Below are 21573 nucleotides of genomic sequence, written 5' to 3'. Positions count from 1 at the left end.
AGCATGTGGTATTGGATTAATCCAAGCAAGAAAGACTGATGGACAGATAATAAATTACATTGTGTAGGAAGTCTGCATTCCTTGTTTTAAAGGTACTTTTGTCTTTTTTTTTTTCCTTGCAAGATATGTTTAAGTAGCCCTAGGCCAGTTTCAGAAAATTCAGTTCATGATTTTCATCATCACACCATATGTGTATGATTCTTTGGAATAGATAAAGTATTGCAAACAAAGACCCCCAAATTCTTGAGTGGAGAAGGTTAATCTAAACCTTCCTTCTGTTCTGTACCAAACTGGTAGCATTTTTCCATATGAGAATATGAATGACTTAGAATATCTTTCCACGTACAGTTAATTGTGATGTCCCATAACTAACAAAGCATTTGAAGAAACATGCTGTACTTCTGCTGACTAAAAGGCTTTGTTTCAACAGTTGTACTTCCGCTGGGAAAAAAGAAATGGTCATAAACTGCAAAGTGTGAATATGTGTATTTTCACTGAAGAGAAGTGAGCATTAACTGCTCTAAATTTTACTTTGCCATAGGTACATGTTATTTTATTTAAAAAAAATGAGAGTGTATGTGTTTATATGTGTAAGTATTACCTATCTTCATATAAACTTATACACAAACTAGTATATAACCTTTTTTCCCCCAGGGTTGAGCAGTCATGCAGCACTGTAATAATTGTGAAGCTCAGCTACTTTTATATTTGTTGATTGAAAAATATACATTCTTTTTTTTAAACTCTTTGAGCTTTTCAATCAGCTTTTCCTCAGATTTTTGCCGTTCAGACTTGGCGTTCATTTACGTTCTTGGTTTTGTAGGTCCAAGGAGAAAGTGAAATGTTTCCTGAAATATAAATAAGTAGTAAAGTTAACATGCACACAGAGTGCTCTCTATTCTTCATGGACATGTTCTTGTTGGCTCTTTTTAAATATATACTTAATCTCTAGGGGAAACAGAGATTATTACTCTGTTAAACTGACTCCAAATCATCTGGGTTTCTGTACGTTACTTAAGCATCTAAGTTTAAGCTCAATTATTTACATATAAATGAGTTCTCTATTCTGTAACCATATGAAAACATTTCCCAGTGTGGGATGGAAGGTTTATAAGATGTGAGGTGTTTTTTTTTTTTTTAAATAGCTACACCAGAAATAGGATCATTATTAAAATGCTGTAAAAGCAGGTTATTTCTTGAATCCTGTCTGATAGAATGTGAGAAATAATGCTAACTTTGGGTTTTGTTTACATAATATAAAGGAGCCCTGTTAATAAAACAGAATAATAATTGTAAGTTTTGTCCCTTTAATGTGCTTAATAATTTCAATTGAATCTTTTCTAATCTGTTTTGGAGAGCAATTTAAAATGTAACTCATTTTGCATTTTGCTATTGTTTTGTAATAGCGTGAGTCCAAAGTGTGTGTGGAAGGACAGTAGCAGAGAAAGAGAAGAAGTGAGACTACTGGCCGGAGGTCTCTCTCTAATAAGCAAGAACAAATAATCATATTTATTAGCTATACTTATTTATCTCTTATTTCTATATCAATTGTTGCTAAACTAATCTCTAATGCCTTGTACTGAGAGATAGCATTAAGAGTTTTTGTCTAGCTTCACGGGAAGATCCCCTGGACTAGGAAATAACAACCCATTCCAGTAGTCTTGCCTGGAAAGTTTCCATGGACAGAGAAGCTTGGTGGGCTACAGCCCATGGGGTCACAAAGAGTCAGACATGACTGAGCATGCACGTACGCATGCACACACACAAGCAAAATTTTGTTTCTAAGTGGGTTGTAATCAAGAACCTTTCTCTTACCTAAATCTTTTGCCTTGAACTTGAAATGTAAACAAAAGATACCTAATGAGCTTAACAATTATTCTTCTCTACAAAGAATATTAATTATTTATCTTTATATATCTCCATTCCTGGTATGTATCTTTCTTTGAGGACAGTGCAGTATGAATTAATCTTCCACATGCTGTCATAGCCCAAATCGGTATCTGTGTTTCTAAATAAGATTGTTCTGTAAATGGTTAAAAGTTATAGGATTCTAATAGGAACTCTTTTTATTCTGTCTGCAGCTATGTCATCTTATCTTTTAATCATTAAAACAGAACTTCCTGCTACTATTTCAGAATTTTTATCCGGAGACTACAGTGGGTAAGAAAAAGTATTTCACATTGTATTCATTTATTTATTAATTCAATAAATATCTAGTAAGCCCTTTTGTGAAATAAGGTAAATGTAGTTCCTGCCCTCAAGACGCTTACAAAGTTATGCAGAGACAGTGGTCCTGGAGAAGGAACCCTTGCAGACCGTTCATAGTAACGATTATGTGCAGAACAATGGTCTGTGAACCCTCTGACAGGCCAGTGGCAATCCCTGCTTTCCATGGGGGCACGAAAGAGCAGGACAAGTATGAGCCAGCTCTTAGAGAAGAGTAGAGGAGAAATTTCTGGATATGAAAGATTGGTTGGAGGAGCCGGGAGGCTGAAAGCACTGACGGTAAAGGTCTTAAAGGAGGGGAGCAGATAATCCTGCTGTCACTTTTCAGCAAACCACAGTGATAAAGAGAAATCAGAGTGATAAAGTTACAGTGTACTTGTGTAAAATCCTGTTATAAAGCATTATTGGAAAAAAAATTGTTTCATTTCCTGTTTTTAACAGTTTTATATATAATACTAAACCATGTTATACTGCTCTTTTTTTTTTATAAAAACACTGGGTTCTAAAGACTATTAACTCATCTTTTTTTATGAGGAAAAAACTCCAAATTAATTATAGTTTTCCTCTTACTATATATAACATGAAATTTTGAGAAAAACAAACTTGAAAGAGCTAAATGAATCCTTTCAATTGTCATCAAATTAATTCATGTAATTTCTAAATCATAACACCAAAACCCATCAGACTTTTTGATTTAAATATTTGGTTGTTTTGCTCCAATATTTTGTTCCAACTTCTTCTGGATTGCAGGGCAAGTTTTCAAAATTGAGTTTTAGCTTTTACAAGTTGGCTTCCATGAAAGAATTCTACTTAGACAACTACAAATACATATTCATAAGAAAAATATGATATAGTTTATATCTGAATAGGAACTATCAAGATAATGTGATTGATAAAAAGGTAAGGAGAAGTCCTTACTGATTTTTCATCATTGGAAGATGTGCTTTTGTATAGTACTTTACAGTTTAGAAAGTTTCCATATTCATTGTCACATCTGATACTTAGAGCTACCTTGTTTTATTTATAGCTTTATCTAGTTTTAAGTTTTATGCTCTTATTTTGATAAGCAATTGCTAAATGACACACCTGTGTAAAATTTGCTTTTACATTTGGTGTAAAAAATAATGAGGATAACTTCTATTACTCAAAAAATTCTATGCCATAAATTTCCATTATAATTTAGGGCTAAGAAACTCAAAGCAATAAGAGGTAAAATGAAGAATGTTAGGCTAAGAGTAAGGAAACATGTGTTCTATTCATTTCATATTCAGTAATCTCAGGAAATTAATTTAACTTCTTTGGCCGTATAACTTAATTTTGAGCCTGAGGTTTCTTTATCTGGCGTAATGGTGGTACCGGTATTGCTTTCTTAACAAAGTTGTTGGGATGACCAAATAAGATATTATACATATACATGGTTTTGTAAGCTGATAGCATAATGTAAATGTGGGAAATCAAGCGACTCCATAATGTTGTATGTCAGTTACAACTCAATTTTTAAAAAGAAATTGCAATAATAATAACTGTATAAAGGTGGTTTTTCCCTATTTGCTCTAACTGCCAGAAAGGTCAAAGTCAAATTTGAATGTATGGCATTAACTGTGTTAATCTTAATAGTTGTCACATGTGTTCTCCTTTTTCTTGATCCTGAGTTTGGTTACTTCTATCTACTTTTTTAATGTCATATGTCTTGGCGGAAAGAAGAGGGACAAAAATACATATAAAGTTTTAGAAGTAAGGTAGTATGTGACAAATTCTATTAAAACTTAGGTCTTCTTTCTTTAAAAGTGATACTTTTACCATAGTGTCATTTTAAATCAGTTGTCATTTTCTTATTTTCTCTAATTTGTTTAAAGAAATAAATAAAAAGTAACTCCCATCTTATTCATATTAGTAGAAAATTGATCAGTTATTTTTACATCAGAAATGAAATTTTTAAAACTGTATATGCTTCAAAATACTGTGAACAGTTTGCAACATCTGTTACGATGTTTTAAAATTACTCATCTTGTTTTAAATGTAATATATATTCACTTGTTTTGGATTTCAAAGTTTTGAAAAGCATTAGTAAGTGACTTATTAATTGGTTAGAATGCAGATAAATCATGTCTTTAAAGTTTAATACTATGAAAAAAGTTTAATATTATGAAATAATTAAGAAATAAATGTTACGGTAATTGATTTGACTACCTAGCACAGTTTATTTCTAGGTAGAGTTACAGAGCAGTATTTCTTCTGTGAGATCAGTATAATATTGATATACTTTTAGATTTTGAGTTACAATAAATTGCAGTTAAGAATTTTCAGTTGTGCTTATGTTCTGTGTTATATGTAAGATTTGATGTACCTTTGTGAAAAATAAACCTTTATAAAGATGTTATCAAAAAGGAACTACTTTTATAATATTCTAATTTCAAAAATTATTATTAGAAGTCAGACGCTATAATACTTATACCAAATTTTTATGAGGCATCTATATTTTTCATAGAGTAACATTTTTAAAAAAATCTATGGCTGTTACAACTTGGAAGCTCTATGTTAACATTTAATGATCTTGTCAGCAGAATATGATTGACACAATTAAGTTGTCTTGCATTTGAGTTACATAATTGATATGGGATGTGAGTAAGATCCTAATTCAGAACATATGATACTCTTGTTCCATTCCGTTCAAGAATGAAATTAAAGCAACTTATAAATAAATCTGGTTTTCATTAAAATATGGGGGAAAATCTACATGCCAAAGCATTTGCAATACAGCTAGGGATCTATACCATATATTTCATACTTGGAACAATTTTATCATATAGGATTAAATCCACAGATCACACGAGTTTTCTAGGAAGTGTAAAACTTTTTACTCTAATTCTTTTGGCTTGAAGAGAATGTATATTTAGATCACAGTAGGAAACCGGGGTTCTGTTAGATAGCTCTTTTCTTCCCCTACTTAGGAAGAATTTCAAGGTTAGCATATTCTTCTAAAATCTTGATTTTTCAATTGTGCTTCTGCGATTTCTTTATACTGGCTTGCATTTCTCAAGCTGGAGTTTTATTTTGTAAAGTTTAGTCATTTCTGCTCCTTGGAAAATATCCATTGTCAAATACAACTCAGTCGACTGTGACATGCACATGAAATTTGAGCTAATTTTACTGTGCATTACTATATTGCCTTGATTGTTGACAAATGGTAAAGAAAAGCATTGTATTTATAATTGGCTGTGTTAACATAACTTAATAAAGATAAGAAATGACTAATATTAATCAGTAGCCAAACTAGGGATAGAGAAATTTTTTTAAGTTCTTTTTAATGTCAGAAATTAAAAGTGTAATCTTGTGAAGAGGAGAGTGTAAAGAAATCACAGTCTTAAGAAAAATGAGGCCATAAATTCAGAGTGACTATTCAAGAATAGAGAGTATTTCCATTGCTTCTGTTACTAAGATCGTCATTGTCCTTTTGCTGATTTTGTAGACATATACAATGAAGTTGTTGAACCAGATGATCTCTGAGGTCCCTTCTAGCTCTAACATTCCATAACTCTGAGATTCCGAGTTACCACTGGGAGGAGGTGAACTTATCTTCAGACCCAAAGCTTTGGGCAATTGTGTGACTTCCATGGACATGAGTGAATTATGATCTGAAATAATGTAAAGTTATAAAGTATAATACATAATAGTAAATGTTATAGACTGCAGGGTTTCAAAGTGTTCCTAAGATTCTTAACACAGGAGAAAAGATCAATGTGCTCCATAGGATTAATGTACTCCCTTTGCCCAATTCTTGCTTCGTGACAGGAGGGACAGCAGAACAGATGGAATCTTCTTTGGTGTGCCTCTGGGCCTTTTTTTCTCCTGGCGCTGCAACTGTCTGAGTCTGTTTTGGGTCACAGAAGGAAAGAGATTTCAGACATGGAGCCCTGGGCTTTTTGCCAGCTTTAGAAATTTAGTTGCCAGGTGTTCCTCGGTGAGGGATATTTTGAAGTTCTCATTTTCATGCATATTCAAGAGTGAGTAGAAGACAAATATGCCAGAAAGTGTCGTGTAGTATTTGTAGTCTCCATGCTCTCTTAGAACCTCCTGCATACCAGGACTTGAGGGGCATGTGCAGATGTAGAGAGCATAGCTTCAGGCCCATTAGCTAGAAATACTTGTGTGCAGGATTTAGTGTCTGGCACGTGCATTTCCTAAAGACATGAGTTAGGCTGGAGAAGGGCAAGCTATGATCATGGTGTTTCTCCAGCTGCTGCTCCTTCTCTTGTTCTGTTAAAGAAGTTGTCAGCACCCAAGAGTACCTTTTCAAGATACATTAAAAAGGACTTCTTCATAAACTAAGGTGTAAAAGAGACACAGTGAATCATAAAGTTTGTCTTAGAACCCATGGGTTGAAGCCAATTTAAAGGAAAACGTTTTCTTTCTTTTTTAAAAAAATTGAGGTATTGATGCTTGTGTTGGTGCTTAGTTGCTTCAGTCGTGTCCAACTCTTTGCTACCCCATGGACCACAGCCTGCCAGGCCCCTCTGTCCATGGGGATTCTCCTGACAAGAATACTGGAGTGGGTGGCCGTGCCCTCCTCGGGGGATCTTCCTGACCCAGGGATTGAACCCATGTCTCCTACATTGCAGGCAGATTCTTTACTGCTGAGTCCCTGGAGTTAACATATACAATTGTCAACTATATATTGTGTAAGTTTAAGGTATCCAGTGTATAAATTTGATACACATATATTGTGGTATGATTACCACTGTAGTGTTTGGCTGATACCTCCATTACCTCACATAATTATCATTTCTTTTTTGTGGTGAGAATATTTAAGATTCTGTCTCTTAGCAACTTCTAAGTATATAAAATAATTCTGTTAACTAGAATCACATTGTTTTGCATTAGATTCCCAGAACTTATTCATCCTCTAACTGCAGATTTGTACCATTTTACCAACATCTCCTCCATTCCCTTACCTACCAGCCCCTGCTAACCACCATCCTACTGTTTCTTAAATTGCACATATACATGATATACAGTATTTGTCTTTTTCTGTCTGACACCTCTCTTAGCATAAGGTCCTCAGTGTCCATCAGTGTTGTCACAAATGGCAACGTATCTTTCTCATGGCTGAATAATATTCCAGTGTGTGTTTGTGTGTGTGTGTTTTATACCACATTTTCTTTATCCCTTCATCCACTGACAGACACTTAGCTTGTTTCCGTAACTTGGCTACTGTGAATAATAGCCGATAAACAGGGGAGTGCAGATATCTTTTTGATATCCTGTTTTTATTTTCTTTGAATATATGCCCAGATATGGGATTGTTGGATTAATCAGGTGGTAGTTCTGCTTTTAATTTTTTGAGGAACTAACTTACTATTTTCCATAGTGGCTGAACCAATTCACATTCCCACCAAAAGTGCACAAATCTTTCTTTTTCTCCACATCCCTGCCAATACTTGTTGTCTCTTGTCTTTTTGATGATATCCATGCTAACAGGTGTGAGGTGATATTTCCTTGTGATTTTGATTTGTAGATTAGTGATGTTGGTCATCTTTTCATGTGCCTGTTAACCATTCATATATCTTCTTTGGGAAAACCTATCTATTTACTTTGCCCATCTTAAAACTGGATTTGTTTGATTTTTTGCTGTTCAATTGTAGGAGTTCTCTATATATTTTGAATATTAGCCCTTTATCAGATATATGATTTGGAAATATTTTCTCTCATTCTGTAGACTGCCTTTTCATTCTGGTAATTGTTTCTTTTATTGTACAGAACTTTTCATTTTTATATTTTCATTTCAGTTCCATTTACTTTTGCTTTTCTTGCTTGTGTTTTTGGTGTCATATTAAAAAAAAAAATCGTTGCCAAGACCAATGTCAAGGAGCATTTTCTTTATGTTTTTTTCTATAAATTATAAGTTTCAGATTTTACATTTAAGTCTTTATTTCAAGTTAATTTTTGTGAGTGGTATAAGTTAGTTTTCATTTTTCTGTATATGGCTATCTAATTTCCTCAGTATAATTTTTTGAAAAGACTCCCACTGAATATTCTTGAGTCCTTTCTCAAATATTATTTGACAGTATGTGGGGTGGGAGAGTATGCCTAGGCTCCATAGTCTGTTCTTTTGCACTATGTGTCTTTTTTTATGCCAGTACTATACTTTTTTGGTTACGAAAGCTTTGCAGTATACTTTGAAGTCAACTTTGTTTTCTTTCTCAGGATTGCTTTGGCTATTTGGAGCCTTTTGTAGTTCCATACACATTTTAGAATTTTTGTTCTATTTTGAGAAAAAAACTGTCATTGGGACTTGATAGGGATTGCATTGACTATAGATAGCTTTGGATAGTTTAGACATTTTAACAATATTGACTATTTTGATCTATGAACACAGACGGGATATCTTTCTAGTTGTTTGTGTCTTCAATTTCTTTCATTTAAGTTTGACTGTCTTTCACTTCTTTGGTTGAATATTTATAAGTATTTTATTGCTTTTATGCTATTGTGAGTGGGATACAGACCAGGAGCTGACTGTGGCTCAGACCATGAACTCCTTATTGCAAAATTCAGACTGAAATTGAAGAAAATAGGGAAAACCACTAGACCATTCAGGTATGACCTAAATCAAATCCCTTACAATTATACAGTGGAAGTGATAGACAGAGTATCTGAAGAACTATGGACGGAGGTTTGTGATTGTACAGGAGGCAGTGATCAAGACCATCCCCAAAAAAAGAAATGCAAAAAAGCAAAATGGCTGTCTGAAGAGGCCTTACAAATAGCTGAGGAAAGAAGAGAAGCTAAAGGCAAAGGAAAAAAGGAAAGATATACCCATTTGAATGCAGAGTTCCAAAGAATAGCAAGGAGAGATTAAAAAAGCCTTCCTGAGTGATCAATGCAAAGATAGAGGAAAATAATAGAATGGGAAAGACCAGAGATCTCTTCAAGAAAATTAGACATACCAAGGGAACTTTTCATGCAAAGATGGGCATAATAAAAGGACAGAAATGGTATGTACCTAACAGAAGCAGAAGATATTAAGAAGAGGTGGCAAGAATACACAGAAGAACTGTACAAAAAAGATCTTCACGACTCGAATAATCACGATGGTGTGATCACTAATCTAGAGCCAGACATCCTGGAATGTGAAGTCAAGTGGGCCTTAGAAAGAAAGCATCACTACGAACAAAGCTAGTGGAGGTGATGGAATTCCAGTGGAGCTATTTCAAATCCTGAAAGATGATGCTGTGAAAGTGCTGCACTCACTATGCCAGCAAATTGGAAAACTCAACATGACTGAACTGATTGTTTTATTTCTTTTTCAGATACTTGTTAGTTTATAAAAATACAACTGATTTCTGTGTGTTGTTTATGTATCATTCAGCTTTATAATATTTTTTGATTAGTTCTAACAGTTTTTTTGGTTGAAGTCTTTAGAATTTCCTATATATTAGATCATATCGGCAAATAATGACAGATTTACTTCTTATCCAATTTGGATGCCATTTATTTCTTTATCTTGCCTGATTGTTTTAGCTAGGACTTCCAGTACTATGTTGAATAAGAGTGGTGAGGGTAGGCATCCTGGTCTCATTCCTGACCTTAGAGGAAAAACATTAAGCCTTTCACTGTTGAGTATGATATTAGCTATGAGCTTGTTATACATGGCCCTTATGTTGAGGTTTCCTCCCTCTGTACTAAATTTGTTAAAGTTTTTTTTAATCATAAATGAATATTGTGTTTTGTCACATGCTTTTTTGGCATCTATTTTTAAAATCATATGTTTTTAACATTTTTATAAAACATATTTTTTAGCATTTTAATTATATGTTTTAACATATTTGACCATGTGTTTTTTATCTTACATTCTGTTAATGTGCTATATCATGTTGACTGATTTTCATATGTTGATCCATCCTTGCATCCTATGGATAAGTCCCACTTGATCATAATATATGATGCTTTAAATGTGCTGTTGGATTTGGTTTACTAATATTTTGTTGAGAATTTTTATAATATATTCACCAGGGATATTGGTCTGTAAGTTTTGTTTTTTGTAATGTTCTTATGTGGCTTTGATAGTAGGGCATGCTCACCTTAGAAAATGAGTTTGGAACTGTTCTCTCCTGTCCAATTTTGGGGAAGAGTTTGAGGAGCACTGGCATTAGGTTTTCTTTAAATGTTTGGTGGGACTCACCAGTGAAACCATCTGGTCCTGGGCCTTTCTTTGTTGGTAGGTTTTTTATTACTGGTGCAGTGACCTTACTCATTATTGGTCTGTTTATATTTTTTAGTTCTTCATGATTCAGTCTTGGTACACTGTATGTTTCTAGGAATTTGTCCATTTTCTTAATTTAACATGGCAGTGGGAGACTTTGGCTGTCTGGTAGTGAAAGGATACATTGTAGTCAACTGGAAATTCAGAGAACATCTAACAAACGACTTGAAAAAGTAATACCTGTTATCTTTGATGCTCCCAGCTCTCATATTAGCATGAATTTTACTTTGTTACCACTTTGATGTGCACATGCATATATTTCAGAGTAAAACTGGTAGCCACTTTACAGAAAATTTAGAAGACAAAGCAGATAAAATTTATACATAATACCATCTCTTACCTAATCCCTGCTATCATTTTATTTCCTTTGAATTTTTCCCCCCAAACATTTTTAAAACATAGTTAATAATCATTATTTTATATTTTTATCATTAATATTTTCTGTTTTTAGTAAACTGTCTTTTTTAAAAAAAATAAAAGCTGTTTAACATTCCATTGAGTATGCTGTTTTTGACAAACACTTTCTATTTTGGTTATATAAGATTTTCCTCAGCTTTTTAATATTATGATAATGTTATACTCACAGCTTCATGCACATAAAATTCTTTATATCTTAGATTATTCTCTCAGAGTAGATTACCACACATTATCAGTATTTTTCCAGAAGATAGTGCTAATTGACAAGATCACTAATGTTGTGTGAAGGACCAATTATTCACATCCTTGAATATTATTTTTTAAATATCTTTACTCAATCTCAATAGCCTTATTAGTTATTTCTTTAATTAACATCAGAGATTGGATTTTTCTTCATGTGTATTTACTAGTTGCACTTCTTTTATGAATTGCTTAATTATTATATACCAAAGAGAAGTCTTTACTATTAAATTCTTAGAGAATTAAGTCTGATTTTTAAAAACTTCCACACATGTATTTTTATATTGAAACTTTAAAACCTTGTATATGCCACCAGTACACAAAATAAAGATTTCTCAGTGCTGCTACATAGAAATATCTGCTTTTGGTATTTTAAGTATATCTTTCTGACTTTTTTAAAACTGTGCATCCATTTTTTAAAAAATAATCAAATACTCCATCACACATTTACCTGCCTTTTTTCATTCAGTATTCTATTACCTTTATATGAAAAGTGTAATATGTTTTCTCCTAGTAATTCATGCCCTTTCCTGAAAAATTTTAAAATATATAAAACCACTGTATAAGAAGAAAAATTATCCATCATTCTACCATGCAGGTATAATGGCTATAAATATAGTTCCTTTCCATTTCTAATGAATCTTTATATTCCCTCAAACTTGTTATCATATTAAATATATTTATGATATATTCAATATATTATTTTATTATAAAATATGTCAAGGTGGTTTTAGTTGCTCTGTACCTAAAGTAGAACTTTTTCCCCTAATAGGTCTTGGTATCTTGATGGAGACACACTACTAATAATCATTTGTGTTGGCATTGTGTTCCCTCTTGCACTTCTTCCTAAAATAGGTAAGTCTTTAGAGAAGAGGATGTTATTTATAAGAAAAGAGAAACAAGAAATAACGTTAAGGGGCTTTTAAATTTCACAGTTCCACAGTTTTATCAGAAGGTGATTGTGAATAATTTTGAACTTGGATTTATTTTAGGTTGTTCAGCCTTCAGCCCTGCCTAGTTAACCTATTACTTGGTTTGCAGTAGTATTTTGTCTGCCCCACTAAAATAAAATCTTTACAGCAGAACATTAAAGAGCAGCCTTTTCTTACAGTGTGCCATTAGTGGTAAGCCAGTTCCAATTCTGCTGTACAGAACTACATAAATGATCTGTGACAGATAGTTGGAATGTTGTTGTTCTCAGCCCTAAGCCCCAGATACCAAGCACTGTAATAGAAAACATGCCCAAGATGTATAGCTTTAGCTGTATGTTAGGATCACTTTCCTTATAAATTGCTTTTTATTTTACTGTTATTTTACAGGCTTTCTTGGCTACACAAGTAGTTTATCATTTTTCTTTATGGTGTTCTTTGCTCTTGTGGTAAGTTTAAAATATACTATATTACTTATCTCCTCACTAAAATGGAAATCATTGTGTTAATGTCCTTTTTTCCTCTTTACACTGTTTTTTATTGAAAAGGTATCCCATTTTATTTCAATGTGTTATTAAAAGCACTTTTATTCTGCAAAACTATTTCCTTCATAGTATCTATATTGAAGAAGCTTAGCAAGAATAGCATTCCAGGTTCAGCTTCTCTTGTGGTTAACTAGAGAGAAGAGCATACCAGTTCTTTTAAAACCTTGGAATATAATTCTTTGAGTAAGTCTAAGTATTCATTTATTTCTGTACAAGATTGTGTATGTATGTTTATGTTTTGGGGGTTCTCAAGCATAAGAATCAGGCTGGTTCTAAGCTGTAAAATCAATTTGAATCCTAATCATCTTAATTTTAAAACTTAGTTCCATTAATGAAACCACAGCTTCAGGGGTTTACCCACTGAAGAGATCTAGTAAGAATTGGAGTGCCTGAATTCTCTCCCATCTGATTTATTAAGCATTGGTTAAGCTCTCATGAAGCTGACTGCACAGAAATACTATTTTTCACATGTGGAATATTTTTTAAAATTAGCTCATTTTAATTATAGGAAAAATCTCTCTCAGATGGTAAACTTATTTTATAAAATAATTTCATATGAAGATAAAAGAGAATTTAAACTTCTGATTTCCTTTTAATTCTTCTAAAACAGATTTCAATATTCCAAAGATAGTATCTTTGTGTGAAACTCTGGGGGGAAAGATCCTTTTTCTTTTTGCTTAACAGCTTATTCCACAGTCAGTATCTGTCCAACCTTAAGTAGGATTAAACATTTTAAACTTTCCAAAATACATGCCTAAATGGCTTGATTAAACTCTTAAAATCATAAGCTTATTTAAACTCTCCTGTGTTATTGAGAAATGAATGAAAGAAACATGCCATACAAAAGAGCAAGACAACACATCACTAGTTATACCATATGATAGAAACAGATTTCCAAGCTGTCAAAACAATCTAGGATGCATATAACTTAGGCTAAACTATCTTCTGGGATACAAGGATAAAATAACTTTAGATTATTTAAATGAAGTGAAAGTGACCCTGGTTTCAGTGTACAGGAATATTTATTTAATGAGTGCTCTTAAAACTAAAAATACTTGACAGTGTTTCCATTTAACCATTTGTTGAACTTACCAACATTAGAATCATTGCCCTCCCTCCACAAATTGTCTAACTTGTATCTTGTAAGTGAATTGAACATACACTTATTTAAAAGATCTTTTTCTTTCTGTCTTATTGAGATATAATTGACATACAATGCTGTGTAAGTTTAAGGTGTGCAGCACGATGACTTAACTTACATATATTGTGAAATGATTACTGCAGTGTTTACTTAACATCCATAAGCACACTTCTTAGGTATCACATAAAGAGGGGAGCAAAGGCTATTTCCATCATAATTTGATTGTTGGAAAGCATCTACGTGGTTAAGAGTGGCCTGTATTTGCAAATGAACATACAGATATTAAAGAGAATCAGTATACATAACACTGAGTATTTTCTTCACAGATAATTGACCACACAAGTGTTGCATAGGTAGGAGTAATTTGGTTTTTATAGCCAACAGTTTGAAGCAGGTAAAAGATATTGATACAACACATCTATTGTAGTTTTCACAGTATTCATTTCTGTCATGGCAGACACTTTAATTCAATGCACATTTCTCCTGTAGCTGTCATATGGAAATAATACCCTTATTCTGCATTTATTATCCTACTTTACAAACCATCTGCTCAGATTTTTACCTTTTAGCACAATTTAAATTTGGTCTATTATGAGGCAGTGAAGACACGCTATATCCTTCTTTCTTAATTCTCTTTTAATTGGCATGTAGGCATACCTCAGAGATATTGTAGGTTCAGTTCTGGACCATTGCAATAAACCGAGTTACACACATCTTTTCCGAGTATGTACAGAAGTTATGTTTACACTGTACTGTAGTCTATTAAATGTACAGTAGTTCTTGCCTGGAGAATCCCAGGGACAGGGGAGCCTGGTGGGCTTTCGTCTCTGGGGTGGCACAGTTGGACACGACTGAAGCGACTTAGCAGAAGCAGCAGCAGCAGCATTATGTCTAAGAAAACAATGTACATATATTAATTTTAAAATACTTTATTGCTTACTCAGCTGTAGTCAGTGACTTAAGTCTCTCAGTTGTGTGTGACTCTTTGCGACCCCATGGACTGCAGCATGTCAGGCTTCCCTGTCCCTCACCAACTCCTGGAGTTTACTCAAACTCATGTCCACTGAGTCAGTGATGCCATCCAGCCATCTCATCTTCTGTTGTCCCCTTCTCTTCCTGCCTTCAATCTTTCCCAGCATCAGGGTCTTTTCCAATGAGTCCATTCTTTGCATCAGGGGGCCAAAGTATTGGAGTTTCAGCTTCAGCATCAGTCCTTCCAATGAACATGTAGGGCTGATTTCCTTTAGGATGGACTGGTTGGATCTTCCTTGCATTCCAAGGGACTCTCAAGAGTTTTCTCCAACACCACAGTTTAAAAGCATTAATTCTTCGGCACTCAGCTTTCTTTTATATTCCAACTCTCATATCCATACGTGACTACTGGAAAAACCATAGGTTTGACTCGATGGACTTTTGTAAGCAAAGTAATGTCTCTGCTTTTTAATATGCTGTCTAGGTTAGTCATAGCTTTTCTTCCAAGGAGCAAGCGGCTTTTAATTTCATGGCTGCAGTCACCATCTACAGTGATTTTGGAGCCCAAGAAAATAAAATCTCTCGCTGTTTCCATTGTTTCCCCATCTATTTGCCATGAAGTAATGGGACCAGATGCCATGATCTTAGTTTTCTGAATGTTGAGCTTTAAGCCAACTTTTTCACTCTCCTCTTTCACTTTCATCAAGAGGCTCTTTAGTTCTTCTTCACTTTCTGCCATAATGGTGGTGTCATCTGCGTATCTGAGGTTATTGATATTTCTCCCAGCAATCTTGATTCCAGCTTGTGCTTCATCCAGCCTGGCATTTCTCATGTTATACTCTGCATATAAGTTAAATAAGCAGGGTGACAATTTACAGCCTTGATGTACTCCTTTCCCAATTTGGAACCAGTCTGTTGTTCCATGTCCAGTTGTAACTGTTGCTTTTTGGCCTGCATATAGATTTCTCAGGAGGCAGGTACGGTGGTCTGGTATCTCTTTCAGACTTTTCCACGTTTTGTTGTGATCCACACAGTCAAAGACTTTGGTATAGTCAATAAAGCAGAAGTAGATGTTTTAAGTACTCAGCCTTAAAAAGGAATGAAATAATGCCATTCGCCCCAACATGGATGAATCTAGAGATTATTAAGTGAAGTAAGTCAAAAAGAAAATGACAAAGATGGTATGCTATCACTTACATGTGAAATCTTAAAAAAATGATACACAGGAACTTATTTACAAAACAGAAACAGACTCACAGATACAGAAAGCAAATTTAGGATTACCAAAAGGGAGAGAAGGTGGGGATAAATTATGAGTTTGGGATTAGCATATACACACTACTATATATAAAATGGATAAATGACAAGGACCTACTGTATAACACAGGGAACTATATTCAATATCTTGTAATAACCTAATGGAAAAGAAAAAAAAATTACTAAAAAACGCTATCACCTGAGTCTTCAGCAAGTTGTAATCTGTTTTAGTTAGTGAAAAGTCTTCCCTTGATTAGGGTGGTGGTTGCTGAAGTTTGGAGTGGCTGTGGCAATTACTTAAGATAACAATGAAGTTTGGTGCATACATTGACTCTTGTTTTCATAAATGATTTCTCTGTAGCATGTGATGATTTTTCTGTTTGATAGCATTTTACCTGCAGTAGAACTTCTTTCAAAGTTGCAGTCAATCCTTTCAAATTCTGCCATAGCTTTATCAATTAAGTTTATATAATATTCTAAATCCTTTTATTCATTTCAGCAATCTTCATAGCATCTTCACCAGGAGTAGATTCCATCTCAAGAAACCGCTTTCTTTTCTCATCCATAAAAAGCACTCTGAATCCATTCAGTTGTGTTGTGAGACGGCAGCAATTCAGTCACTTCTTCAGGCTCCACTTCTAATTCTAGTTCTTTTGCTCCTTCCACCATGTCTGTAATGACTTCCTCTGCTGAAATCAGAGTCATCCATGAAGGCTGGAATCAGCTTCTTCCAAACTTCTGTTAATGTTGATATTTTGACCTCTTCCTGTGAATCACAGATATTTTAATTTCATCTAGAATGGTGAATCCTTTCCAGAAAATTTTCAATTTACTTTGCTCAGATACATCAGAGGAATCACATCTCTGGCACCTACAGCCTCATGAAATTGTTTCTTAAATAATGAGACTTGTAAGTCAATATTACTCCTGAAGTCGTGGACTGCAAAATGGATGTTATGTTAGCTGACATGAAAACAAGAATCTTGTTGCACATCTCCATCAGAGCCCTTGGGTGACCAGGTGCATTGTCAATGAGCAGCAGTGTTTTGAAAGGGGTCTTTTTTTTTGAGCAGTAGGTCTCAACAATGGGCTTAAAATAATAAACAGATGTATTGTCATCCAAGCTTTGTTGTCCCATCTATAGAGCACAGGCAGAATATAGATTTAGCATAATTCTTAAGGGTCCTAGGTTTTGTAAACTGGTAAAATAGCATTGTGCTATTCAACTTAAAATCACCAGCTACATTAACCCCTAACAAGAGAGTCAGCCTGTCCTTTGAAGCTTTGAAACCAATCATTGACTTCTCTCCAACTATGAAAGTCCTAGATCGCATCTTCTTCCAATAGAAGGCTCTTTGGTCTACACTGAAGATCTATCGTTTAGTAATCACCTTCATTAATGATCTTAGCTAGAACTTCTGGATAAATTGCTGCAGCTTCTACATCAGCACTTGTTGCTTCACTTGCACTTCTATGTCATGGAAATGGCTTTTTTCCTTAAACTTCACAAACCAGCCTCTACTGGCTTTAGACTTTTCTTCTGCAGCTTCCTCACTTCTCTCTCTTCGTAGAATTGAAGAGAGTTGGGGCCCTTGCTCTGGATTTGACTTTGACTTAAGGAAATGTTGTGGCCGTTTTGATCTCTATCCAGATCATTAAAACTTTCTCCATATCAGCAAGAAGACTGTTTCACTTTAAAAAAAAAAAAAATTCGTGTAGTCACTGGAGTAACACTTTTCATTTCTTTCAGAAACTTTTAATTTGCATCCACCACTTGGCTAACAGTTTGGTACAAGAGTGCTTTCAGCCTATCTCAGTTTTGCACATGCCTTCCTCACTGCACATAATCATTTCTAGCTTTTGATTTAAAGTGAGGGATGTGCAACCCTTCCTTTCACTTAAACAGAGGCTATTGTAGGCTTATAAATTGGCCTAATTTCAATATTTTTGTGTCTCAGGGAATAGAGAGACCCAAGGAGAGGGAGAGAGATGGGAACTGCCAGTCAATGAAGCAGTCAGAATATACACAACATTTATGGATTGTTTGCCATCTTTCATGGGCATAGTTCATGGAACCCCAAAACAGTTAACAATAGTTACATCAAAGATCACTGAGCACAGATCATTGATCACTATCACAAATATGATTGTAATGAAAAAGTCTGAAATATTGTGATAATTACCAAAATGTGACACAGAGACATGATGTGAGCAAATGCTCTTGGAAAAATGGTGTCAATAGCCTTGTTTGACACAGGATTGCCATGAACCTTCAATCCATAAGGAAACACGGTATCTGTGAAGTTCAGTAAACTAAAACCAATCAAATGACTTATGCTTGAATTTATTATAGACTCTTTTAAGTGTTAGTTTTAAAATACATAGTTATTAAGAAAGGAAACATATATAATAACCCCAATTTAACTCTCACATCCATACATGACTACCGGGAAAACCATACCTTTGACTATATCGACCTTTGTCAGTAATGTCTCTGCTTTTCAATATGTTCCCTAGGTTCATCATAGCTTTTCTTCCAAGAAGCAAGCATCTTTTAATTTCATGGCTGCAGTCACCATCTGCAGTGATTTTGGAGCCCAAGAAAGTATCAATATGTGTTTGTAAATCTGTGTAGCATTTATTATTGAAAATTTAAAAATTGGCCCATAAAACTATTATTTGCTTAAATTATGCTTTCCAACAATGCAAATCAAAACCTACACTCTCATCTATTGTCCCGCATCCTTGGAAAAAAAAAGTGAAAGCTTTAGTCACTCAGTGGTGTCCAACTCTTTACTACCCTGCGGACTATAGCCCGCCAGACTCCTGTCCATGAAATTCTACAGGCAAGAATACTGGAATGAGTAGCCATTCATCTTCCCAACCCAAGGATCAAACCCAGGTCTCCTGCATTGCAGGCAAATTCTTTACTGTCTGAGCCACCAGGGAAGCCCAGATATTTATTTTGCTTAAAATTTTTTGACATAAATTTTTGCTCCAGCTGAAATATCTAAAAATTTAAAAATAAAGTTTGTTGTAACAGTGGCTCAGCATGATGGTATCTTTTTTGCTTCATTTTTTAACACAAATTTACATTGTTTCTAAAAGTGCTGTCTTAAGACAGAATAATAACAGATTAGTATTCTAATACTAATATTAGAACTAACATTTTAATAAATCAATAATGAAAATAGCCATCTGAATGGATTTTGGTTAGATTTGGCTTTTCTTCTTCCGTGCAGTATATTAGTCATCAGAATTGTGGTAGTTTAACTAGGATACTACTCGTAAGGATCTGTCCATCAAGTTGGGAAAAATCAGGTAAATTTATTAGAGAAAAATAGAGAATAACATAGTTAATACATAGTTAAATGTTGATATATCTGCTTCAGAATAGGAATTAGAAGAGTTGAGAAGAGAGAATGATCACCAACAGCTAGAGTAAAGAAGGATGTGGAGGGAAATAAAATTTGAGCTGAGCCTTGAAAGATGGGAAGGTCTTGGAGCAGAGAGAAGGAAAGGCCTTCTGTGCAAGTGAGCAAGTGTTTCTGATGCTTAACCTTTTTTCTCTTTGTCTTTCTGTCTAACCCCTGGGTGGATCTTCTTACTGTACTCTGCCTTCAGCCTGAGCAAGGACCTCCTGTTACCCTTTGTTATGGGGTATCTGCCATGCCTGTCCTGTACTTCTGCTTTCTAGGACATCACTTCTGTCTCCCCCCAGGCTTGGGCTTGAGGTGGGTCTCTGCAGAGAAATAAGCTCTAGTAACTGAACTGTATGTTAATATAAATTCAGGCTGCTAATGATATTTTCTGCACTTGATCTTAGCCAGAAGGCTGAGAAGCGGTATTTTCTTATTAACAAAAAATAGTAATTATATTGCATTTTGGAGCATTGTTTTGATGTATTTGGATTTGCAAGTCTGGTGACAACAGCTGATAAAATAAAGTGGCTTACATACCGACCTTTATCAATTGTCTGGTACATGATCAGTAAATGGTTGTTGCTATGCCTCCTAGTAGTGAGGAGGAAATGTGAGATGCTGGGTTTGGAGCAGGGCTGAAGAGAGAGACCAGCAACAACCTTTTACCCTACTCCATCCTCACCCGTTTTGGGGAAACATATCAGAAAAACATGGTGAAATTATTGCTTTTAATTTTTTTCCTCCTAATAAATTGTCTGTTTAGTTTAATTTCATATTAAAAACTTACCTAGAAATGTCAAAGCAACTTGCTCAATTATCATTGTAGTTCTTTTTTTTCCCCCCTTGGTGAGTTTTAAATAAGAGTAACTTTTCAGTTCACTCATTAACTTAATCCTGAAAGTATATTTTTTTCAGTTTATCACTATATAAAAATTTGATTGAATTAGTTAAAATCCAAAACTAGATAGATAGCAAATAGGAGTAGTGTTTACTTACTTGTCTGCTACAAAGGACAGATGCTTCCTTTATTCCCCCTTGCTCTTTTGTTTGCTGGGTTTCAGCCCAGAGCAAGAATTTACGGAATAATGATGTGCCCTGAAACAACCACAACAATGATGATGCTGGCACAACTCAACTGTAGGTCTAGGAACAGGATGCCCACAGTTAAGAGTAAAATCCTAACCATTTTCACTGATTGTTTCTGGGAAGTAGCATTCTCCTGGATTTCTTTCAATTTTTTAAAAAATTCACTTTATCATCTCTAGTTCCTTAGCTTTGTGCTCTTATTCTTTGCCCAGATTCATCCACATGCAACAAAAAATAATATAAGTCTGGTAACAACGAGGAAAAACAGTGCTCATGCATCAGCCATCCCTCCCCCTTTGCATCTGCCTGTGGTCATTTCTAAAACTGCTATTAATATTTCTCTATCTGCTACTGATGCCAGGTCCACAAATAGCCGTATAGGGGAACATCATGTTCCCATTCTGAGTTGCATTTTCTTTTAATGCCTTGATACTACTGGAGTTTTGAAAGTTGACATGAGAGTATTCTCAGTGTTCAGTGGGGGTGATCTCCACTAAATAGATACACAGCACCCTCCCCCTCCCCCACTATAGGGCACATGTCAAATGATGACCCCATTCTAACCAGGGAAAATCCCATAAATAAAATATCTTCTGTTTGCATATTATTTGTTATAGTATTAAGATTAATTTTAAAAAATGCTGACCTATTTGAAATCAATTTCTTGTCATGAGATTTGTAAGAAATAATCTGATTCTACTTATTTTTACAGGTAATAATTAAAAAATGGTCCATCCCTTGTCCTCTGACATTAAATTATGTAGAACAGTATTTCCAGGTAATAGTTTGTTTCTTGCTTTTTGTTTTATTTTAAGCTAAAATTTTTTGACTAATAATGGTTTTTTCCAAATTAATTTAAAAAGTATGGTTATATTGCATTTTAGAACTTTGTTTTGAAATATTTTTATTTGAAAGCCCAATAATAATAAATTCATCTCTCTCTCTTTTTTTCCCCCGAAGTGTTCTAACTTTTAATAACTGTTGGTTTCTCTCTTTCCCCTCAATCCTCTTAAACAGATTTCAAATGCTACAGATGATTGTAAACCAAAGCTCTTTCATTTCTCCAAAGAGGTGTGTA

At 34.4% G+C, this 21573-nt stretch overlaps 1 protein-coding gene across 1 annotated transcript in view; it reads left to right on the top strand.

Annotated features, from left to right (window-relative positions):
* The window catches only part of SLC38A6 (solute carrier family 38 member 6), a 68219-nt gene that overhangs the window by 34550 nt on the left and 12096 nt on the right, over positions 1-21573 (top strand). The window contains exons 6-10 of the mRNA XM_005685945.3: positions 2082-2160; positions 11916-11998; positions 12463-12521; positions 21208-21273; positions 21513-21566. Coding sequence (XP_005686002.2) covers positions 2082-2160; positions 11916-11998; positions 12463-12521; positions 21208-21273; positions 21513-21566 — 341 coding nt within the window. The remainder of the gene's footprint in view (positions 1-2081; positions 2161-11915; positions 11999-12462; positions 12522-21207; positions 21274-21512; positions 21567-21573) is intronic.

This window comes from Capra hircus, chromosome 10, assembly GCF_001704415.2.
Source record: "Capra hircus breed San Clemente chromosome 10, ASM170441v1, whole genome shotgun sequence".
NCBI lineage: Eukaryota > Metazoa > Chordata > Mammalia > Artiodactyla > Bovidae > Capra > Capra hircus.
The sequence above is the reverse complement of the archived record's forward strand: the minus strand, read 5'-3'. Positions and strand labels throughout refer to the sequence as shown.